The sequence below is a fragment of the Rhinolophus sinicus genome, chromosome 18 (genome assembly GCF_057876585.1).
Source record: "Rhinolophus sinicus isolate RSI-liver-muscle chromosome 18, RSI-T2T, whole genome shotgun sequence".
Lineage (NCBI taxonomy): Eukaryota > Metazoa > Chordata > Mammalia > Chiroptera > Rhinolophidae > Rhinolophus > Rhinolophus sinicus.
In genome coordinates, this window is record NC_142518.1 from 92,190,271 (window position 1) to 92,211,040 (window position 20,770).

Consider the following 20,770-nt stretch of genomic DNA (forward strand, 5'->3'; position numbering starts at 1 on the left):
TACATCATCTATAAATCCCATTGTATGTTCATCACCCAGAGTCAGTTCTTCCATCACCATATATTCGATCCCCCTTACCCTCACCTCCCCCCCCACCCCCCCCCACCCCCCTTACCCTCTGGCAACCACTAAACTATTGTCCGTGTCTATGAGTTTCTGTTTCTCATTTGTTTGTCTTGTTCTTTTGTTGTTTTTGGTTTATATACCACATATCAGTGAAATCACATGGTTCTCTGCTTTTTCTGTCTGACTTGTTTCGCTCAGCATTACTCTCTCAAGATCCATCCATGTTGTCACAAATGTTCCTATATCATCTTTTCTCACTGCCGAATAGTATTCCATTGTGTATATGTACCACAACTTCTTTATCCATTCATCTATCGAAGGACATTTTGGTTGTTTCCATGTCTTGGCCACCGTAAACAAAGCTGCAATGAACATTGGAGCACACGTGTCTTTATCTCTAAATGTTTTCAGATTTTTTGGGTAGATACCCAGGAGAGGGATTGCTGGGTCATACGGCAATTCTATTCGTAATTCTTTGAGGAACCTCCACACTGCCTTCCATAACGGCTGCACCAGTCTGCATTCCCACCAACAGTGTATGAGGGTTCCTTTTTCTCCACAACCTCTCCAACATTTGTTACTATTTGTCTTGTTGATGATAGCCATTCTGACTGGGGTGAGGTGATATCTCATTGTGGTTTTGATTTGCATTTCTCTGATGATTAGTGATGTTGAGCATTTTTTCATATGTTTATTTGCCATTTGTATGTCCTCTTTGGAGAAATGTCTCTTCAAGTCCTCTGCCCATTTTTCAATTGGGTTGTTTGTTTTTTTGTTGTTGAGTTGCATGAGTTCCTTGTATATTCTGGATACTAGCCCCTTATCGGAGGCACTGTTTGCAAAAATCTTCTCCCATTCAGTTGGTGGCCTCTTTATTTTGTCAATGGTTTCTTTTGCTGTGCAGAAGCTTTTAAGTTTCATATAGTCCCATTCGTTTATTTTAGCTTTTACTTCCATTGCCTTTGGAGTCAAGTTCATAAAATGCTCTTTGAACCCAAGGTCCATAAGTTTAGTACCTATGTTTTCTTCTATGCAGTTTATTGTGTCAGGTCTTATGCTTAAGTCTTTGATCCATTTTGAATTGACTTTGGTACATGGTGACAAATAGCAGTCCAGTTTCATTCTTTTGCACGTGGCTATCCAATTCTCCCAGCACCATTTATTGAAGAGGCTATCTTTGCTCCATTGTATGTTTTTAGCTTCTTTGTCAAAAATTATCTGTCCATATTTATGTGGTTTTATTTCTGGGTTCTCAATTCTATTCCATTGGTCTATGTGTCTGTTTTTCTGCCAATACCATGCTGTTTTGATTATTGTGGCCCTGTAGTACAGGCCAAAGTCAGGAAGTGTGATACCTCCATTATAGTTCTTTTTTCTTAAGATTGCTTTGGCTATTCGGGGTCTTTTGTGGTTCCAAACAAATCTGATGATTTTTTGTTCTATTTCTTTAAAATATGCCATTGGGATTTTGATGGGGATTGCATTGAATCTGTATATTGCTTTGGGTAATATGGCCATTTTAACTATGTTGATTCTTCCAATCCATGAGCATGGAATGTCTTTCCATTTCTTTGTGTCTTCTTCAATTTCTTTCAAAAATGTCTTATAGTTTTCAGCATATAGGTCTTTCACATCCTTGGTTAAGTTTATTCCTAGGTATTTTATTCTTTTTGCTGCAATTGCAAAAGGAATTGTTTTTTGTATTTCTTTTTCTGAGATTTCATTGTTAGTATATAGGAAGGCAATGGACTTTTGTGCGTTGATTTTGTAGCCGGCAACTTTACTGTATTCGTTGATTGTTTCTAGTAGCTTTTTGGTGGAGTCTTTAGGGTTTTCTATATATAGCATCATGTCATCTGCAAAGAGTGATAATTTAACTTCTTCATTCCCAATTTGGATGCCTTTTATTTCTTTCTCTTGCCTGATTGCTCTGGCAAGGACTTCCAACACTGTGTTGAAAAGCAGAGGTGATAGGGGACATCCCTGTCGTGTTCCTGAACGTAGAGCAAACGGCTTCAGCTTTTCTCCATTAATTATGAGATTAGCAGAGGGCTTGTCATATATGGCCTTTATTATGTTAAGGTATTTTCCTTCTATACCCATTTTATTAAGTGTTTTAATCATAAATGGATGTTGTATCTTGTCAAATGCTTTTTCTGCATCAATTGATATAATCATATGATTTTTGTCCTTTATTTTGTTTATGTGATGTATCACATTGATGGATTTGCGGATGTTGAACCATCCTTGTGCCCCGGGGATGAACCCCACTTGGTCGTGATGAATAATCTTTTTAATGCATTGTTGTATTTGATTTGCTAGAATTTTATTTAGGATTTTTGCATCGGTATTCATTAGAGATATTGGTCTGTAGTTTTCTTTTTTTGTGCTGTCCTTGCCAGGTTTTGGTATCAGGGTAATGTTGGCCTCATAAAATGAGTTAGGGAGTACTGTCTCTTCTTCAATTTTTTGGAAGAGTTTGTGCAGAATTGGTATTAGATCCTCTTTGAAGGTTTGGTAGAATTCACTAGTGAAGCCATCTGGTCCCGGACTTTTGCTTTTGGGAAGGTTTTGGATGACTGATTCAATTTCGTTACTGGTGATCGGTCTGTTTAGATTTTCCAGTTCTTCATGGTTCAGCCTTGGAAGGCTATATGTTTCTAAGAACTTGTCCATTTCTTCTAGGTTGTTGAATTTGGTGGCATATAGTCCTTCATAGTATTCTTGGATGATCCTTTGTATTTCTGTGGTGTCCGTGATAACTTCCCCTTTTACGTTTCTGATTTTGTTAATCAGTATCTTCTCTCTTTTTATCTTAGTAAGTCTAGCCAAGGGTTTTTCAATTTTGTTAATCTTTTCAAAGAACCAGCTCTTTGTCACATTGATTTTTTCTATTGTCTTTTTGTTCTCTATTTCATTTATTTCTGCTTTAATTTTTATTATTTCCTTTCTTCTGCTGACCTTGGGTTTTACTTGTTCTTCTTTTTCTAGTTCTTTAAGGTGTAACATGAGGTTATTTATTTGGGAGTTTTCTTGTTTCTTGAGATAGGCCTGTAATGAGATAAATTTCCCTCTTAAAACTGCTTTCGCTGCATCCCAGAAATTTTGGTAGGATGTATTTTCATTGTCATTTGTTTCTATGTATCTTTTGATCTCTCCTCTAATTTCTTCTTTGACCCATTCCTTCTTTAAAAATATGTTGTTTAATCTCCATGTATTTGTGTTTTTTCCCGCTTTCTTTTTACAGTTGATATCCAATTTCAAAGCCTTGTGATCAGAGAATATGCATGGTATGATTTCAATCTTCTTAAATTTGTTGAGACTGATTTTATGTCCCAATATATGGTCTATCCTTGAGAATGTTCCGTGTACACCAGAAAAGAATGTATAGTCTGATGTTTTAGGATGAAGTGCTCTATAAATGTCAATTATGTCCATTTCATCTAATGTGTCATTTAGGGCTACTATTTCGTTATTTATTTTCTGTTTGGATGATCTATCCATAGCTGTCAATGATGTATTTAAGTCCCCTAGTATAATTGTGTTTTGGTCAATTTCTCCCTTTAGTTCTGTTAGTAGTTGCTTGGTGTATTTCGGTGCTCCCTGATTGGGGGCATAAATATTGATGACTGTTATGTCTTCTTGTTGTACAGTCCCCTTCACCATTATGAAATGTCCATCTTTATCTCTTGTTATCTTTTTCACCTTGAAGTCTGTTTCATCTGATATCATTATGGCTACACCTGATTTTCTCTGGGTACCATTTGCTTGGAGTGTCAATTTCCACCCTTTCATTTTGAGTCTATGCTTGTCCTTGTAGCTGAGATGTGTCTCTTGGAGACAGCATATGGTTGGGTTTAGTTTTTTGATCCAATCTGCTACTCTGTGCCTTTTTATTGGTGAGTTCAGTCCATTTACATTTAGGGTGATTATTGATATGTGAGGATTTCCTGTCATTCTATCTTTAGTTTTCTGGTAAGGCTGTGTCTCCATTGTTTCTTTGCCTTTTTGTTGTTGTCTATTATTTCTGTGTGGTGGTATTCTATGATGTTTCCCTCTGTTTCTTCTCTTATTTCAGTATATATTCCAGTTCTGGATTTTTTTTGAGTGGTTACCCTTAAGTTTATGTAAAAGAAAGTTTGATATTTAGAGTATTCCATTATCTTCAGCACGCTTACTCTCTCCATTCCCATATTCCGGTTCAGGCCTTTACTCTCCCCCTTTTTGAGTTTTGGTTGCCACAAATTGTCCCTGTTGATGGTGGTCGAATAGCCTCCTTTAGTATTTCTTGTAGTGCAGGTCGTGTATTAGAAAATTCCCTCAGCTTCTGTATGTCTGGAAAGGTCTTTATTCCTCCTTCATATCTAAAGGATATCTTTGCTGGATATATTATTCTTGGCTCATGATTTCTCTCTTTTAATAGTTTGAATATTTGGTTCCACTCCCTCCTGGCTTGTAGAGTTTCTGCTGAAAAATCTGATGATAATCTAATGGGCTTTCCTTTGTAAGTTACCGTCTTCTTTTCCCTGGCTGCCTTGAGGATTCTTTCTTTGTCGTTGATTTTAGACAGCTTCAATACAATGTGCCTTGGAGAAGGTCTGTTGGGATTGAGGTAACTAGGTGTTCTATTTGCTTCTTGGATTCGAGGGTCCAGTTCTGTCCACAAATTTGGGAAGTTCTCATCGACAATTTGTTTGAATATATTCTCTGTTCCCTTCTCTCTTTCTTCTCCTTCTGGTATGCCCATTATTCTTATATTGCTCTTTCTGATGGAGTCAGAAAGTTCTTGTAGAGTTCTTTCATTTCTTTTAAGTCTCAAGTCTCTTTCTTCTTCTCTCTGTGTCATTTCCAGGTTTCTATCTTCGATGTCACTGACTCTTTCCTCCATCTGGTCAACTCTACTACCTAAGCTCGTTATTTCATTCTTAATTTCTTCTATTGAGTTCTTAATCTCCAGAAATTCTATTTGGTTCTTTTTTAAGATTTCAATCTCTTTCGTAAAATGCTCATGCTGTTCTTTGATTGAGTTTCTGAGTTCATTTAACTGCCTATCTGTGTTTTCTTGTATCTCGTTGAGTTTTTTCAGAACTGCAATCTTGAATTCTCTGTCATTTAAGTCACATATTTCTGTATCTTTAAGTGCCTTCTCTGGAGATTTTTCACTTTCTTTCTGAGTTATCTTGTTGCCTTGGTTATTCATGGCGATTACTGGTTTACTATTTCTCTTCCTAGACATCTACAGGAGTGGCTTCTGCAATAGGTTGATAGAAAGCGGTCTTTCTTTTGTTTGCCAGTACTTGTTGGTAGAATGTTTTATTATTTCTCCAACTGCAACTTATTTTCCTTCTCCCACACAGTAGTGCTATGTTTTCTCTGCACTATTCCAACTTCTCACACAATGGGGGGATTCCCTGGGAGACGGGCTTCTCCTCTGTTAATAGTTCGTCTAGGTCACAGGGCGCAGTGTCCCGGTAGGTATGCGGAGAGCTTTTGATGTTCCAAAGCTCTTCCAGCTCCTGATTCAGACCCCGTAGGTTTCAGCAGTTCTGTTTACTCCTGCAGGGATCCGCCCAGATAGGTGGGGTCAGAGACGGGGTGAGTTGTGAGAGGTGGCCCAGAGCAATGGCGGCAACCACCACCACAGCCCGTCCTGCTTCCACAGCTCTCTTCCCCTTTGCTGGAACTAGTTGGGCTGTGAAATTGTGTTTGCAGTCCACAGTTCTCAAAACAGCAAATTTTCTGTTGTTTTGATCTGACACTGCTACTGTTTCGCTTTTAGCCCCGGGCAGGTGGGGGCGGGGCGAGCTCTGGGAGGGGAGGGAGGGGGCGGCTAGTCTCAGTGCCTAAGGCTCCGTTCTCTGCTCGGCAGTGCGGGCTTAAACCACCGTTTTCAGCCTTTTTCCCTCAGTCTTTTCTCCGAGGTCTCTGCCGTGAGCGTTGGGTTCAGCCGTGTTATATGCTGTCCCCTCAGCCCTGTGGAGCCCTGGCGGAGCCCTAGCAGTCCGAGTTCTTCCCTCTCCCGCAGCTGCGGTAGTTCCGGGAAGCAGCGAGTTCGGAGCACTGAGCTAGGTCTGCGTCCTGCGCCCGCGCGTCTCCGTCTCCGCGCACTTCTCCCTTTCCTCCTCCTCCCTCCACTCGTGCGAATCTCCCACCTGTAGGTGATTTCAGTCGGTAGTGGGCCTCTTCGTGTTGCCTGTGTGCTGTGCAGGGAATCCTTTGTGGAGTTTTTGTTGTTCGATTCTTTGTAAATTCCAGGGGAGCTTTACAGAGGCTCACCTCACGCCGCCATTTTTCTGGAAGTCCTTCTCTTTGAGTATCTTAGTGCAAGTTTGGCCATTTGTGCATTTCTTCCTCCAAAAGCCCTTAACAGAGCAAAAATATGTTATTTGAATTTATAACGGCTGCTCAGTGAGTTCCTGTAATGTGCAGAATGCAGGTGTTGTGAGGTGTGCCTGTCAAAGTAAAGGTGCAGAGGAAAGTGATTTTAACTATTTGATTGGACGCAGCTGGAACCCTAGATGGGCTTTGTTTTACTTGCCAGTGAACTCTCCAGGCTGTTGTTGGTCACTGCCCAATTCTGAGATGCAGTGGCAACTAGATGTAGCACCTGCCTAGCAGGAGGAAAGAATGTGGGATGAAATCCACAAGACCTGTGAGGATTGAGCCCTGGCTCTGCCACTTGCTGGCTGTGCAATCTCAGGAGGGTCATTTACCTCCATTGTCTCTTCTGTAAAATAGGACTTTAAGGATTTAAGAGGAAGCACAGCATGGTAAGCTACTCTGCTTCAGTGACACTGTTTCCTTAACAGTACAATGGAGATGATGCTTCACAGGATGGATATGAGAGAATCACCTAGCAGAATGCCTGCTACGTAGCTGATACCTAATAAATATTACTTGCAGTACCTGAGGCCTCTTTGCTGTGAGGTTCAAGTGAGACAACTGCACAATAACCTGCAAATTGCAGTCTATATACATAGTAATGTTATTTCAACCCTATAGTGGTGATGGGTGGGGGCTCTGCAAGGCAGGAGCCACTCACTGCAAGGAGAGAATAATCAAAACTTCTATATTCAAAATGACACATTTGAGAGCTTTATCATAAAATGATAAATATGTTGTACCTGAAATGCCATTATTTGGAGGATGCAGGCTGGCCAGAGCACTTTTGCGTTGATAGAGGGTGACAAACTGCCAAGACAAAGGTGAAATACTAGCTTAAGCCTCTGACCTTTGTTGGATAGCAAACTCTAGAAATACCTAGAAATCTTAAAAGGCATAACCATTGTGGCATCCTAGGCGTGACTTCTCATAATTCTTGCCAATGATGACACCCAGGATTGGCCCCACACTTGGACGTGGGTTGCCCTGTAGGATAATTTCAAGGTCTCAGGTCCCCTGGTCACCAAAACATGTTAGCCATGCCTGACCCATCTCTTCTGGAGCTTGGAATAAATAAAATGTCTTAGATCCTTCTCTGAGAGAATAAAATGATAGGGGAGGTCTAAGAAGGGGAGAAAAGGGATGTCCATTTTACTACCGCAGTCTCCTTTTAAGTAATTCTTAACCATTGTGAGGTTTGGAGCAAGCAAGTGGCGGTGTGAGATTGCAGGAGCATGGAAGTGGCAGGGCAGGGATAGTGGCTCAGATACCAGCTTTGCTCTGTGGACCTTGAGCACCACCTGGAATGCAGAAGCAGCATGATGCTACAAGGGCAAAACATAGACTGGGGGAGGTGGAAGGCCTGCAAGGTAGCCACTCCATGCTGGTGGCAGTGAAAGGAAGTGGCAAGTCAGTGAAGCAAGGCCTACCGTGCTTCCCTGAAAATAAGACCGGGTCTTATATTAAGGTTTGTTCCAAAAGACGCATTAGGGCTTATATTCAGGGGATGTCATCCTGAAAAATCATGCTAGGGCTTATTTTCCGGTTAGGTCGTATTTTTGGGGAAACGTACATGCGTGTGAGATGTGAGAAATGTGTTTTGTATTGATGGTGTGGAGAGCAAAGTATTATCATCAAAGTTTGACTCTTATTCTTCTAAGAGTATTTGAGGCAGCTTGTAGATTAAGACACTGCAAAATAGTTTACTTAAAGGGATGAACAATTAAAGTTGTTCTCAACACTGGCTGTGCAATAGAATCATTGGGAGAAATATTAAAAACAGGCATGCTTGGGCCCCACCCCAAGTGAACAGGAATCCATCCCTGAGGGTGGGGCAAGTATTGGTCTGTTTTCTAAGTTGCCCTGGTGACTCTAATGTGCAGCCAGGCTGAGAATTCCTGATGTGAAGGAAGCAGGAGGGGCAGATGCTACCAAATGGCCTGACATGAGTAGGTTACGTCAGTGGTTCTCAGTTTTGGCTGTCCATTAAAATCACCTGGGCAGCTTTTAGGACTTCCAAGACCCAGGTTGCAACCCCGACCAAGTGAATCAGAATCTCTGAGGGTGGGACCTTATCATCAGTTGTTTTTAAAGTTTGCCAGATGACTTTAATCTGTAGCCAGGGTTAAGAACCTCTGCTCTATGTAGTAGTTCCCAAATGTGGCTGTACATAAGCGTCACAGGGATCTCCTGATACAGAGACTAAATTTGGCCCTAACAACTAAGGGTGTTCTTTCAACAAACGTTTGTTGGGCATCTACTATATTTCAGTCCTGTGTTAGGTCCTGGACATACAGTTATGAACAAAGCCCTTGCCATCATGAAGCTTATATTCAAGTGAATATATAGTCAACCAGAAGGTGAGGGCAGGATCTCCAGTGCCTGGCACATAGTAGGCACTCAATAAATAATTGTTGAATGAATGAATGGTGACTTAAGTGCTCTGAAGAAAAATAAAGCGGGATAAGGGGGATTGTGTGTGTGTGTGTTTCTATTTTACATGGGGTGGTCAGGGAAGGCCTCGTTAAGAAGGTGACTTGAACAAAAATTGGAAGGAGATGGGAGAGCGAGACACATTGGGGATAGAGTATTCTTGGCAGAGGGAAAGCAAGTGCAAAGTGCATCTGAGGTGAGAGTGTGCTTGGCATGTTAGGGGAGCGGTAAGGAGGCCAGTGTGGCTGGAGTGAGTGGACAGAGGGTTAACAGTGACAGAGGGGTAACGGGGGACTGGGAAGATAGTGTGGGGAGCTCATGTAGGGCCCAGTAGACTATGGTAAGGACTTTGGCACTAAAGAAACCGTGAAGGTTTCTTTTTCTGTGTCTGACACTGGAGAGCATATGTATTCATATATACAGAGACTAATCGTTCCCAGAGCTCAAAGCACAGCACACAGGCAGTCCCCTTATTTCTATCAGGGCTTCACTGGCTCACAATGAGAGGCCAGTGAAAAACATTTACCTTAACATTGCTTGTACTCTCCAGTTCAAAACTATCTGTGATCAAAACACAATAGTGGAAAACAGTTATTTCTGAGACATGTATACATTTTGGCACAAAAATAACCTCATTAATTTCATCAAAGAATCATAGAAATTAGGCACACAGAAAAAACGGCAAGAAGTGAGATCCCTAGAATTCTGGGGTCTTGGCTCTTTACTCAGAAACTGGGGAAAAGGGAGTGTGTTGTGGTGGAAGGAGCACCGGCCAGAACGTCAGGAGAGGCTGACTCTGCAACTAGCTATACACATCCTCGCACAACCATTCAAACTACACTCTATGGGCCTCTCTGCTCATCTGTAAAATGAGAAACTTGGCTATGGGTGATTTCTAAGAACCCCTACAGTTCTCTGGTTGTAGATAGTTAAAAAAAAAAAAAAATTGAACGAGGCTTCCAGCTAAGGGAATGCTAGAATAGAAGGTGCTGGTCTTAGAAAACAGTTACTTCTTGTAAAAATCAGGAGCATGCTGAGGCATTATCCTGAGTTCCAGGAGACATCAGTGATTGAAATTTGGCTTAAGGAGGTAGAAATTACACTGAGAGAGAAGTTTCAAAAGACCCACAGCTAGAGGGGCAGCTAGAGCACTGGACTTGTTTGGAATCAGAAAAACTGCATTTGAGATTTAGCTTCACTACTCAGGGCTCAATGAACACAGGCAGGTTACTTCTAACTTCTCAAACTCTCTTTCCTCATATGTATCATGGGGACGTGACTACTTTCTCACAAGAGGACCAAATGAAATGATGTGTATGCATTTGATATGCATTTTATATGTGTGTAATTATAAGGACCAAGATGAGAGGACTCTATCTGGATTTACTCTTTGGGCCAAGGGTTCTAGAAAAATAGTAAAAGGGTGATCCCATTAGTTGAATTATCTGATTGTTTAACCAGATTGTTCCATCCCTCAATTTTACTGCTGGTTGTTAGTTGTTCAAAAATATCTCAATGTACTTTCTTACCTTAGGAACTCTTGTAGACGGGACATATTTGAACTGATTTTTTTTAAATTTGTGTTTATCAGGGCCATCATTCCAAGTATAAGTTTTTAAATGACTAGGCTAAATGCAGAGCAACCCTTCTAGATATATCTAGGAAGTCGTTTTAATGAAGAGGCAAAAAAAGTTCCAGGTATTTGAGAGTTCTAGATAATCAAAATCAAATTGAGATTTTTAAGTCACATATTTCCATATCTTTAAGTTCCTTTTCTGGAGACTTTTCACTTTCTTTCTGAGCTGTCTTGTTGCCTTGGTTATTCATGGCAATTACTGATTTAGTATTTCTCTTCCTAGACATCTACAGGAGTGGCTTCTGCAACAGGTTGATAGGAAGCGGTCTTTTTGTTTTCCAGTACTTGTTGGTAGAATGTTTTATTTTCTCTCCGACTGCAGCTTTTTTTTCTCTCTCACACGGTAGTGCTATGTTTTCTCTGCACTATTCCAGCTTCTCACACAATGGGGGGATTCTCTGGGAGACGGGCTTCTCCTCTGTTAATAGTTTGCCTGGGTCACAGGGCGCAGTGTCCGTGTGGGTATGCGGAGAGCTTTTGAAGTTCCAAAGCTCTTCCTGCACCAGATTCAGAGCCCGTATATTTCAGCAGTTCTGTTTACTCCTGCAGGGATCCGCCCAGATAGGTGGGGCCAGGAGCGGGGTGAGTTATGAGAGGTGGCCGAGAGCAATGGCAGCGACCACCACCACAGCCGGTCCTGCTTCTACAGCTCCCTCCCCTTTGCCGGAACTAGTTGGGCTGCGAATTTGTGTCTGTGGCCCACAGTTCTCAGAACAGCAAATATTCTGTTCTTTTGATCTGACACTGCTACTGTTCCGCTTCTAGCACCGGGCAGGTGGGGGCGGGTGAGCTCTGGGAGGATAGGGAGGGGGCGGCTAGTTTCAGTGCCTAAGGCTCCGTTCTCTGCTCGGCAGTGAGGGCTTAAACCAACGTTTTCAGCCTTTTTCCCTCAGTTTTTTCTCCGAGGTCTCTGCCATCAGCGTTGGGCTCAGCTGTGTTATATGCTGCCCCCTCAGCCCTGTGGTCCATAAGCGGAGCCCTAGCAGTCCGAGTTCTTCCCTCTCCCGCAGCTGCGGTAGTTCTGGGATGCAGCGAGCTCGGAGCACTAAGCTAGGTCTCCGTCCTGTGCCGGCGCGTCTCTGTCTCCGCACTTCTCCTTTCCCTCCTCCCCCGCTCGCACGATTTGTCCACCTTTAGGTGAATTCAGTAGTGGGCCTCTTCGTCTTGCCTGTCTGCTGTGCAGGGAGTCCTTTGTGGAGTTATTGTTGTTCGATTAGTTGTAAATTCCAGGGGAGCTTTACAGAGGCTCACCTCACGCCGCCATTTTTTCAAATTGAGATTTTTGTCGTCTGTTCTGTGAAACTAAGAATTTGTATCACCCCACTAAATTCTAGACTCAACCATCCAACTGCTTATGTGATCTCTCCACTTGAATGTCTGAAGGCCTCTCAGTCTCACACAGCCCAAACAGAATTCTTGTTCCCTCTCTCCCCAACTTTGTTCTTGTCCTTGTCTCACCAAGTGACCCATGAGCCATTTGGTTGCCCAAGCCAAAATTGTAGGAATCATCCTTGATTTTTCTATTTTTCTCACTCCCAACATCCAGTTCATTGGCAGGTCCTGATGACTTTAACTTCCAAATATATTCTGAATCTCTTCAATTCTTAGCGCCTCCACTGCTACCTTCCTAGTCCAAGCCACAGTCATTTCTTGGCTGAATTACTGTAATAGCCTCCTAACTGTTCTCCATGCTTTAACCCTACTCTATTCAGCTCATTCACGAAACAGTGGCCAGAGGGATTTTTAAAAACTCATAAATTAGATTATGTCACTTATCTGCTTAAAAACCCTCCACAGAGAATTGGATAGCCACATGCAAAAGAATGAAACTGGACTGCTATCTGTCACCATGTGCCAAAATTAATTCTAAATGGATCAAAGACTTAAGCATAACACCTAAAACAATAAACTGCATAGAAGAAAACATAGGTACTAAGCTTATGAACCTTGGGTTCAAAGAGCATTTTACGAATTTGACTCCAAAGGCAATGGAAGTAAAAGCTAAAATAAACGACTGGGACTATATGAAACTTAAAAACTTCTGCACAGCAAAAGAAACCATAGACAAAGTAAAGAGGCCACCAACTGAATGGGAGAAGATTTTTGCAAACAGTGCCTCTGATAAGGGGCTAATATCCAAAATATACAAGGAACTCATGAAATTCAACAACAAAAAAACAAACAACCCAATTGAAAAATGGGCAGATGACCTGAAGAGACATTTCTCCAAGAGGACATACAAATGGCAAATAGACATATGAAAAAATGCTCAACATCACTAATCAGCAGAGAAATGCAAATCAAAACCACAATGAGGTATTACCTCACCCCAGTCAGAATGGCTATCATCAACAAGACAAATAGTAACAAGTGTTGGAGAGGCTGTGGAGAAAAGGAACCCTCATACACTGTTGGTGGGAATGCAGACTGGTGCAGCCTTTATGGAAGGCAGTGTGGAGGTTCCTCAATAAATTACGAATAGAATTACCATATGACCCAGCAGTCCCTCTCCTGGGTATCTACACCAAAAAATCTGAAAACGTTTATACATAAAGACACGTGTGCTCCAATGTTCATTGCAGCTTTGTTTACGGTGGCCAAGACATGGAAACAACCAAAATGTCCTTCTATAGATGAATGGATAAAGAAGTTGTGGTATATATACACAATGGAATACTATTTGGCAGTAAGAAAAGATGAAATAGGACCATTTGTGACAACATGGATGGATCTTGAGAGTATAATGCTAAGAGAAATAAGTCAGACAGAAAAAGCAGAGAACAATATGATTTCACTGATATGTGGTATATAAACCAAAAACAACAAAAGAACAAGACAAACAAATGAGAAACAGAAACTCATAGACACAGACAATATTTTAGTGGTTGCCAGAGGGTAAGGGGGGTGGGGGGTGGGGGGTGGGAGATGAGGGTAAGGGGGATCGAATATATGGTGATGGAAGGAGAACTGACTCTGGGTGATGAACACACAATGGGATTTATAGATGATGTAATACATAACTGTACACCTGAAATCTATGTAATTTTACTAACAATTGTCACCCCAATAAATTAAAGAAAAACACCCTCCACAGGATTCCTACTGCAATCAGAAAAGTAACACAAATGCCTGTCCATGGCCAACAACAGGCCCTAACATGATCTGGCCCCTAGACATGATCTAACCTCATCTCATACCACTTTCCTTTTCACTGGGCTCCACATACTGGACGTTTCCCCTGTAGCATACCATGCTCATCCCATCCTCAGATCTTTGCACTTACTAGTCCCTGTACCTAGTACCTCCTCTTTCCAGATCTTATTGTGGCTGCTTCCTTCTTGTAATTAAGGTCTGGTGTTTCTGGACCTCTTAGACCAAAATAATGTAGAGCCAGCCACTCTCTGTCACATTGGCTCTTCTTTTTGTTTTCAGATTCATTCATGAATTCCACAAATATTTACTGAGTACCTACTATGTGCCTCTTTCCTAGGCAAGTTGGGATAGAGTGAACAGATAAAAATCCCTGCCCTTATGGAACTAATATTCTAGGGGAATGAGACAGGCAATGAACAAAAATATACAGTTTTTCAGATGGTATAAGTGCTAGGGAGAAAATTAATGCAGGGAAGGATAGTGAGTGCTGGGGTGGCAGTGTGGTTGCAATTTTAAAGAGGATGCTCAGGGAAGGCTTGACTTAGAAGGTGATATTTGAGCAAAGATCTGAAGAAGGTGAGGCATGAGCTATGCAGATATCAAGAAGAAAGTCTTAGGCAGCTCAGCAAGTGCAAACCCTGAGAAAGGAGAATGCCTGTCATGTTTGAGGGTCAGTGTGGTTGGAGTGGAGTGATTAAGAGGGATCACAGGGAGAGGTTGTCAGAGAGGTCATGGATAAGATGAGTGGTATCCAGACTTCCTAGGGCCTTTTAAGGTATTGTAAGGACTCTGGCTTTTACCCTAGGTAAGTTGGGAAGTATTTATTCCTATGTAGAACTATTGTATTTATGTCTTCCCTCACTCCCAAGTTAGAATGAGGGTAAAGACTCTGTCTCTCCTATTTACAGCTGTATCTCCAGAATTTAGAACAGTGTCCAACACAAAGAAAGTGCTCGGTGAATCTTTGTGGAATGTGAATGAATGAATGAACTGGACAGGTGCCATATTGAAGAAAACAGTGACACTGGATTCAGGTTTAGGAAACTTGGGATCTATACTCTGATTCACTTGACCTTGGACAAGTCACTTCCCTACCCTGAACCTCAGTCTCTTTATCTCCAAAACAAGGAAGTCATACTAGATGTCTTCTTTCTGGCCCTAACAACCTATGATGATTCCATACTGCAGGAAGCACACCTGTCATGTATCATCTTCTATGACCTGTTCATGGAATTCTGGCAAACTTACCATTATTCTATGGTTCATCTTTTAATGAATATTATTTCCACTCCCAAGTGGAGAGGATAGCTTTCTTGAGTAACTTCTTGAGTGAGTGGGTGGCAGGCTTGATATAATCAAGGTGAACTCCAGTCCTGTGTTTTGAGTTTCAAGGGCAGTAAACATGACAATTTTATCTCTAAGCCAGTTCTGTCATCGTTAGAACCACACGGATCCTTTGAGGTTTGAAAGAATAGAGGACCAAAAACTCAACTCATAAATATTTTAATGAGTCAGTTATAATAGACACAAAAAATAAAGTGGGGTCCACCCTAACCAGATTTTAATGTTTGCAAATAAATTTAGGTTTACTTTTTAGCTTTAAAAGCTTTTAAATATATTTTATGAGTGTTAAGCTAGTTATAGAAAACAAACATACACTCTTAAAGAGGATTAAAAACTAGTAGCTTAGGCTGTAGTCCACATACAGATGTGAAAAACCCTTACTTCCTGGATATTTCCCATAGGAGCATGGTAACTGTAAACTCATATCATATCACATACTTTACACCAAAATTATTAATGAAATCTTATTAGTGATTCAGAGAAAGCAGAATAGTTGGTTTGTGTTAACTAGTTAACTGACCCTGTCCTGTCCCAAAGTAGATCAACCTACTGGAAAACTTAGTGTTAACTTCAAGGGTTTTTTTTTAAAGTTTATTTTTAAATTACAGATGACATACAGTATTACATTAGTTTCAGGTGTACAACATAGTGATCAGACATTTATATAACTTACGAAGTGATCACCTTGATAAACATAGTCAATAATATTGTAATAACTATGTACCGTGTCAGGTGGGTACTAGACATCAGGTTTGACAACAGGAAAATTTATCAGTACAACAAACAAAGTCTTCTTTTAAATACTATCTAATTTAAATTAAAGAACAAAAAAAATCAATCCAACTTTCTGTTATTTTTGCGCTCGGAGTTGAGGGACAATCATTATCATTACTAAAAAAAGATAAAAGACATTTCATTTTCTGTGTATTTAATATATGAATGAATGCTGGTTAAATAAAAGAACACTCTGTCAAAGTCATTATTCATATAGAAGCAAACCTGGAATGGTATGCCTCTGAGTTTTCAAATCAAAGGAAAATGATGCTACATTGACTTTTATTTGGTTTTCTGTGCCCCCTTCTCTTCTACAATGATATGAATAATTGAGAGTTTCCTGAATTACTAATTATTTATGTTAAGACAATCATGAAGGTAGATAGGGTCAATGGAGGGCCAAGAGTAGATGTCCTAAACTGGCATAAGATAAAAAAGAAAACAATTTCATAGTGCGCGGTGGAATAGACTATAGTTACAATCAGGTAGATTTTTCTCCTTATACCCTATTTCTCCCATGATACAAAGTGCTACCCTTCCCAGTTTGTGAATATTATTATAAACATAAGGACAATTTTAGATATGTTGTGGCTATTCTAGAAAAAGTGTTAATCAGACTTCAACTCTACAGTGTACTTTGTTCATCCTTGTCTCCTACAAATAGTGTATAATCCAGCCTTTTTCTTATAGTCTTCACAACTTGGAAGGTCTTATCTAAATCTTACCCATTCTTTAAGGCTCAATTCAAACTCCATTGCTTTTAAGAATTCTTCCCCGAATGCTCCAGTTTATATCGCCCCCTCCATTCTTAGGATTCCTCTGAGAGTGCCACACTTTTGAGTATTTAGGAACATAAGAAAACTAAGTAGTAACCCCTTGATGTGGGTCATTAGTGCAGGGATTGTTGACCCAGCACCTGCCTCCTAGGTTCAAGAATTTAACACATAAAAGACTTAATCTAACTAGATCACTATACTAGAAAGTGGGTCCCAAAATGGAGAGAAGGAAGAAGAGATCAGATAAGTAGGAACAGGGTAGAAGATGAGAAGGGGAGGCCCAAGTGGTAACCACAGAAGGGAAGTAGGGGAATGAGTGGAACTTGACAGGTTAAACACTGGCTTCCTTAGAGGTTTACTTGAGGGGCCCATTCTTCCCATCAACATAATGTTCATTTCAGATTTCTATTTTCTTAGCTAACTTATACTGCTTTAATTGACTATACCTAGAAAATGAAGGCAGATCCACTTCATTGTATGAGGATGTACTCATAATTCTATGCATGAAGTAATGTGTCAGTTCAGTACTCGATTCCATTTCTTCTCTCTGGAAAAGTCCAAGTCAGATATTACACAAAGGACCGTTTGCAATAAATCAAGTAAAATATACTATAACATTTCCTTAGTTATCTATCTAGCCAGTATTTCTGACCAGGCGCACACACTGTATTTGGTCATGAAATTTTACATGTCTTCCCAATAAATTGATCCCAATAAGTAGATCAGAGTTTGAGTCAAGGCTATTGACCTGGTGAACTCTTGAACTGACCGGAATTGTATCTGTATTTTGTTTTCTCTGGTTCATTGCTGCTTCTGGATTAACCTGGAAATCACTGCAAATGGATAATTCAGGTAGTTCTAGCATCAGGAAATCCTAAATCATATGTATTTTCCAAACACATGATGTGATACAATTTTTTGGGTAGCACCAACTCAAGAAATCAATGAGGCCTAGACCATCACTGGAAGGATACAGAACCATGAATAGGAGCTGTGTGTCAATGTAATAGTGGAGTTTATGAGCTAATTGCAGGAGAAATATTCAACATATTTTGAATAACTTACTATGTTTAAACAAGTTGGGTAAGTAATTTTTAAGGAAAAATGTTCATTAAGAACTTGCCCAGGCTCTTCTGATTGCTGCTGTCCCTGCGCTGAGGAACCCGGGCAGCCATGGTCTCAGACGAAGATGAGTTGAATCTTCTAGTTATCATCGTTGATACCAACCCAATTTGGTGGGGAAAGCAAGCATTAAAGCAATCTCAGTTTACTTTATCAAAATGCATAGATGCAGTGATGGTGCTGGGAAATTCTCACTTATTCATGAATCGTTCCAACAAACTTGCTGTGATAGCGAGTCACATTCAAGAAAGTCGATTCTTATATCCTGGAAAGAATGGCAGACTTGGAGACCTCTTTGGGGACCCTGGAAACCCTCCTTCTGAATTTAATCCCTCCGGAAGTAAAGACGGAAAATATGAGTTGTTAACGGCAGCAAATGAAGTCATTGTTGAAGAGATTAAAGACCTCATGACCAAGAGTGACATAAAGGGTCAACATACAGAAACTCTGCTGGCAGGATCCCTGGCCAAAGCTCTTTGCTACATTCATAGAATGAACAAGGAGGTTAAAGATAATCAGGAAATGAAGTCAAGGATTTTGGTGATCAAGGCTGCAGAAGACAGTGCACTGCAGTACATGAATTTCATGAATGTCATCTTTGCAGCACAGAAACAGAATATTTTGATCGATGCCTGTGTTTTAGACTCCGATTCAGGACTCCTCCAGCAGGCTTGTGACATCACAGGGGGACTGTACTTGAAGGTGCCTCAGATACCCTCCCTTCTGCAGTATTTGCTGTGGGTTTTTCTTCCTGATCAAGATCAGAGATCTCAGTTAATCCTTCCACCCCCAATTCATGTTGACTACCGAGCTGCTTGCTTCTGTCACCGCAATCTTATTGAAATTGGCTATGTCTGTTCTGTGTGCTTGTCAATATTCTGCAATTTCAGCCCTATCTGCACTACTTGCGAGACCGCCTTTAAGATTTCTCTCCCTCCTGTGCTGAAGGCCAAGAAAAAGAAACTGAAAGTGTCTGCATGATAATACATACAATTTTGTGCTCATCTTTTAGAACTCTTTATAGAAATTGTATGGTGACGTCTGTATTAGGAAGGCTCTGAAAAAAATACAGATATGGATTAGATAATTTTTAATGAAGTTTCTTCCAAAATATATTTCTTAAAAAAAATCACATCATCCTGTACTTCTGGGGAACTGATTTACATGAGGGAATTGTTCTATGCAATATACATACCCTATAATGTTTTCTGACTAATTTTTGTCCAGAAAGGGGGAAGATAGTACACATTTGTGATACTTTTTTTTTTAAACTTTTTTTTTAATGGGAGGATCTTTTGTCAAAGTCAGTCTGTCCTGACTGATTCTAGGCTTTAGAACCTATTACCCAAGTCTGGGTTCTTACTGTGAAATGTAGGCCATGTGAAATTTGAACACAGAAAAGTGACTATTTGTGGAGTAATGGTGTCAATCAAGATGGAACATCTCACTTGAATCGACCACTATTGTTAACTTAGACAATAGTCATGTAAATTCCTTCTTGTATGAATTGAGATTAGGTTCAGATACTAGCAGTTATTTATGCTTTTGTGTGACGTCAGTACATATTTGGACAAAGATATCCAAATAATAATAGTTTGTCACTGAATCACACCAAAAACTGATTTTAAATGAGTAAAGAGAGTAAGTGCAATAGTCTGGCGTAACTTTTTCTTCAAAAACAGTGTGTGAAGAGCTCATTTATGAAAGTCAATATCTGGGTTCTGGGGGGCACTTCTTGGGGACAATGGATTCTTTATAATTAAGTGTTGGCCACCAATAGAATTCTTCCCTTTTTAACAGAGGGAAAGGGAAAAAAAAGCATTAATATTGGAGCACTGTTCTCTGGAAGCTTTGGACTTAACACTGAAAACTTCTGTAAGTTCAAAAGAAAAGTTATTTGTGATTTCAACAATAAAAATCTTATATTTCTATGTAGCCTTGAAGTTTTTCAAAGTCCTTTTAAATTCCAGCGTAGTGTAGGAAGAGTTTCCAGGAATGGTGGCTGGTTTGTTTTGTTTTTAAAAGCATATTGACAACTTGTGTATACAAGCTTGTGTGGAAATAAGATTTAAATTTTCTCTTTATACCAGCTCAAAAGCTTAGTCTCATTTAAGTAACTTGGTGTTTGGTTAGATTATTTCAGGTAGATTTTGTATTCTGGAATTATAATTTTGTTAACAAATACACAAAGGTTTTGGTGATCACTTTGCCAGTATTTGTTAATCCTTGAGTTTGAGAATCTGTCTTTTTAAAATAATATTTAATATTTCATAGCCTAATTAAGTGTAGTAGAAATAACTATTTTAAGTCTAGGAAATAAAGTATATATCTAAAAGACAAATTTCAAGCAAGCTCGTAAGGTTTTTGTTATTTTTCATTTGAAATGTTTTATCTACTGTCTTAATTCTAAGTTTTATTTTTAACTCTTGTTTATGGTTTATTTTATATAAATTTTTATAATAAAATAATTAAAATTTAAAAAAAAAAAAAAAAAAGAACTTGCCCAAAGGTCACATTGCTACTAACAGGCAAAGACAGAAATCAAACCCAGATAGGCTGAATTTGCATGAATCATTTTACTCCCCTAAAGCCCATCTTTTGGTCCTGCTCACAGGCGTGGAGTTTCTGTGCACAAAACGTCTAATGAGTATTTACAGGTCAGAATAAAAAAAAAAAATCTATCATTTTAAATAATTAGCTTACATTTCTCCTAACTGGTTTCCATTTCTGTTTTACTTGTCCTTCTAAATAACCCAGGATTCTCTCCACAATCTGTTTTTCTTCAATTGAGGCTCCTGGCTTTATCTGTTAATCATTTCCCTTTTGTTGTAAATATCATCAGATTGGGAAAGACTGCCTGAATCCAGTTTATGCCCTTTTCTCCCTACCCAATGTACATTACTAGGACCAAATTTGTAAAACTCTACCCTTTCTGTAGAAACCCACTAACTGATAGTTACATTTTCCACTTACACTTAGTTGTGTCTTTCTCTCCCAAAAGGAAGAGTTGAGGATTTTGAAGTAGCCACATTAGCCATAGGAATAATTGAGTTGGTGATGCTTCAATATTTGTTGTAGTTACAGT

General features: G+C 39.9%; 1 protein-coding gene across 1 annotated transcript; it reads left to right on the plus strand.

Annotated features, from left to right (window-relative positions):
* Window positions 1–13,527: 13,527 nt before the first annotated feature.
* On the plus strand, window positions 13,528–19,966 carry LOC141569616 (general transcription factor IIH subunit 3). The gene has a single exon (XM_088794817.1). It carries the CDS (start codon window positions 17,737–17,739, stop codon window positions 18,664–18,666), a length of 930 nt encoding a protein of 309 aa, XP_088650943.1. The 5' UTR covers window positions 13,528–17,736; the 3' UTR covers window positions 18,667–19,966.
* Window positions 19,967–20,770: the final 804 nt, after the last annotated feature.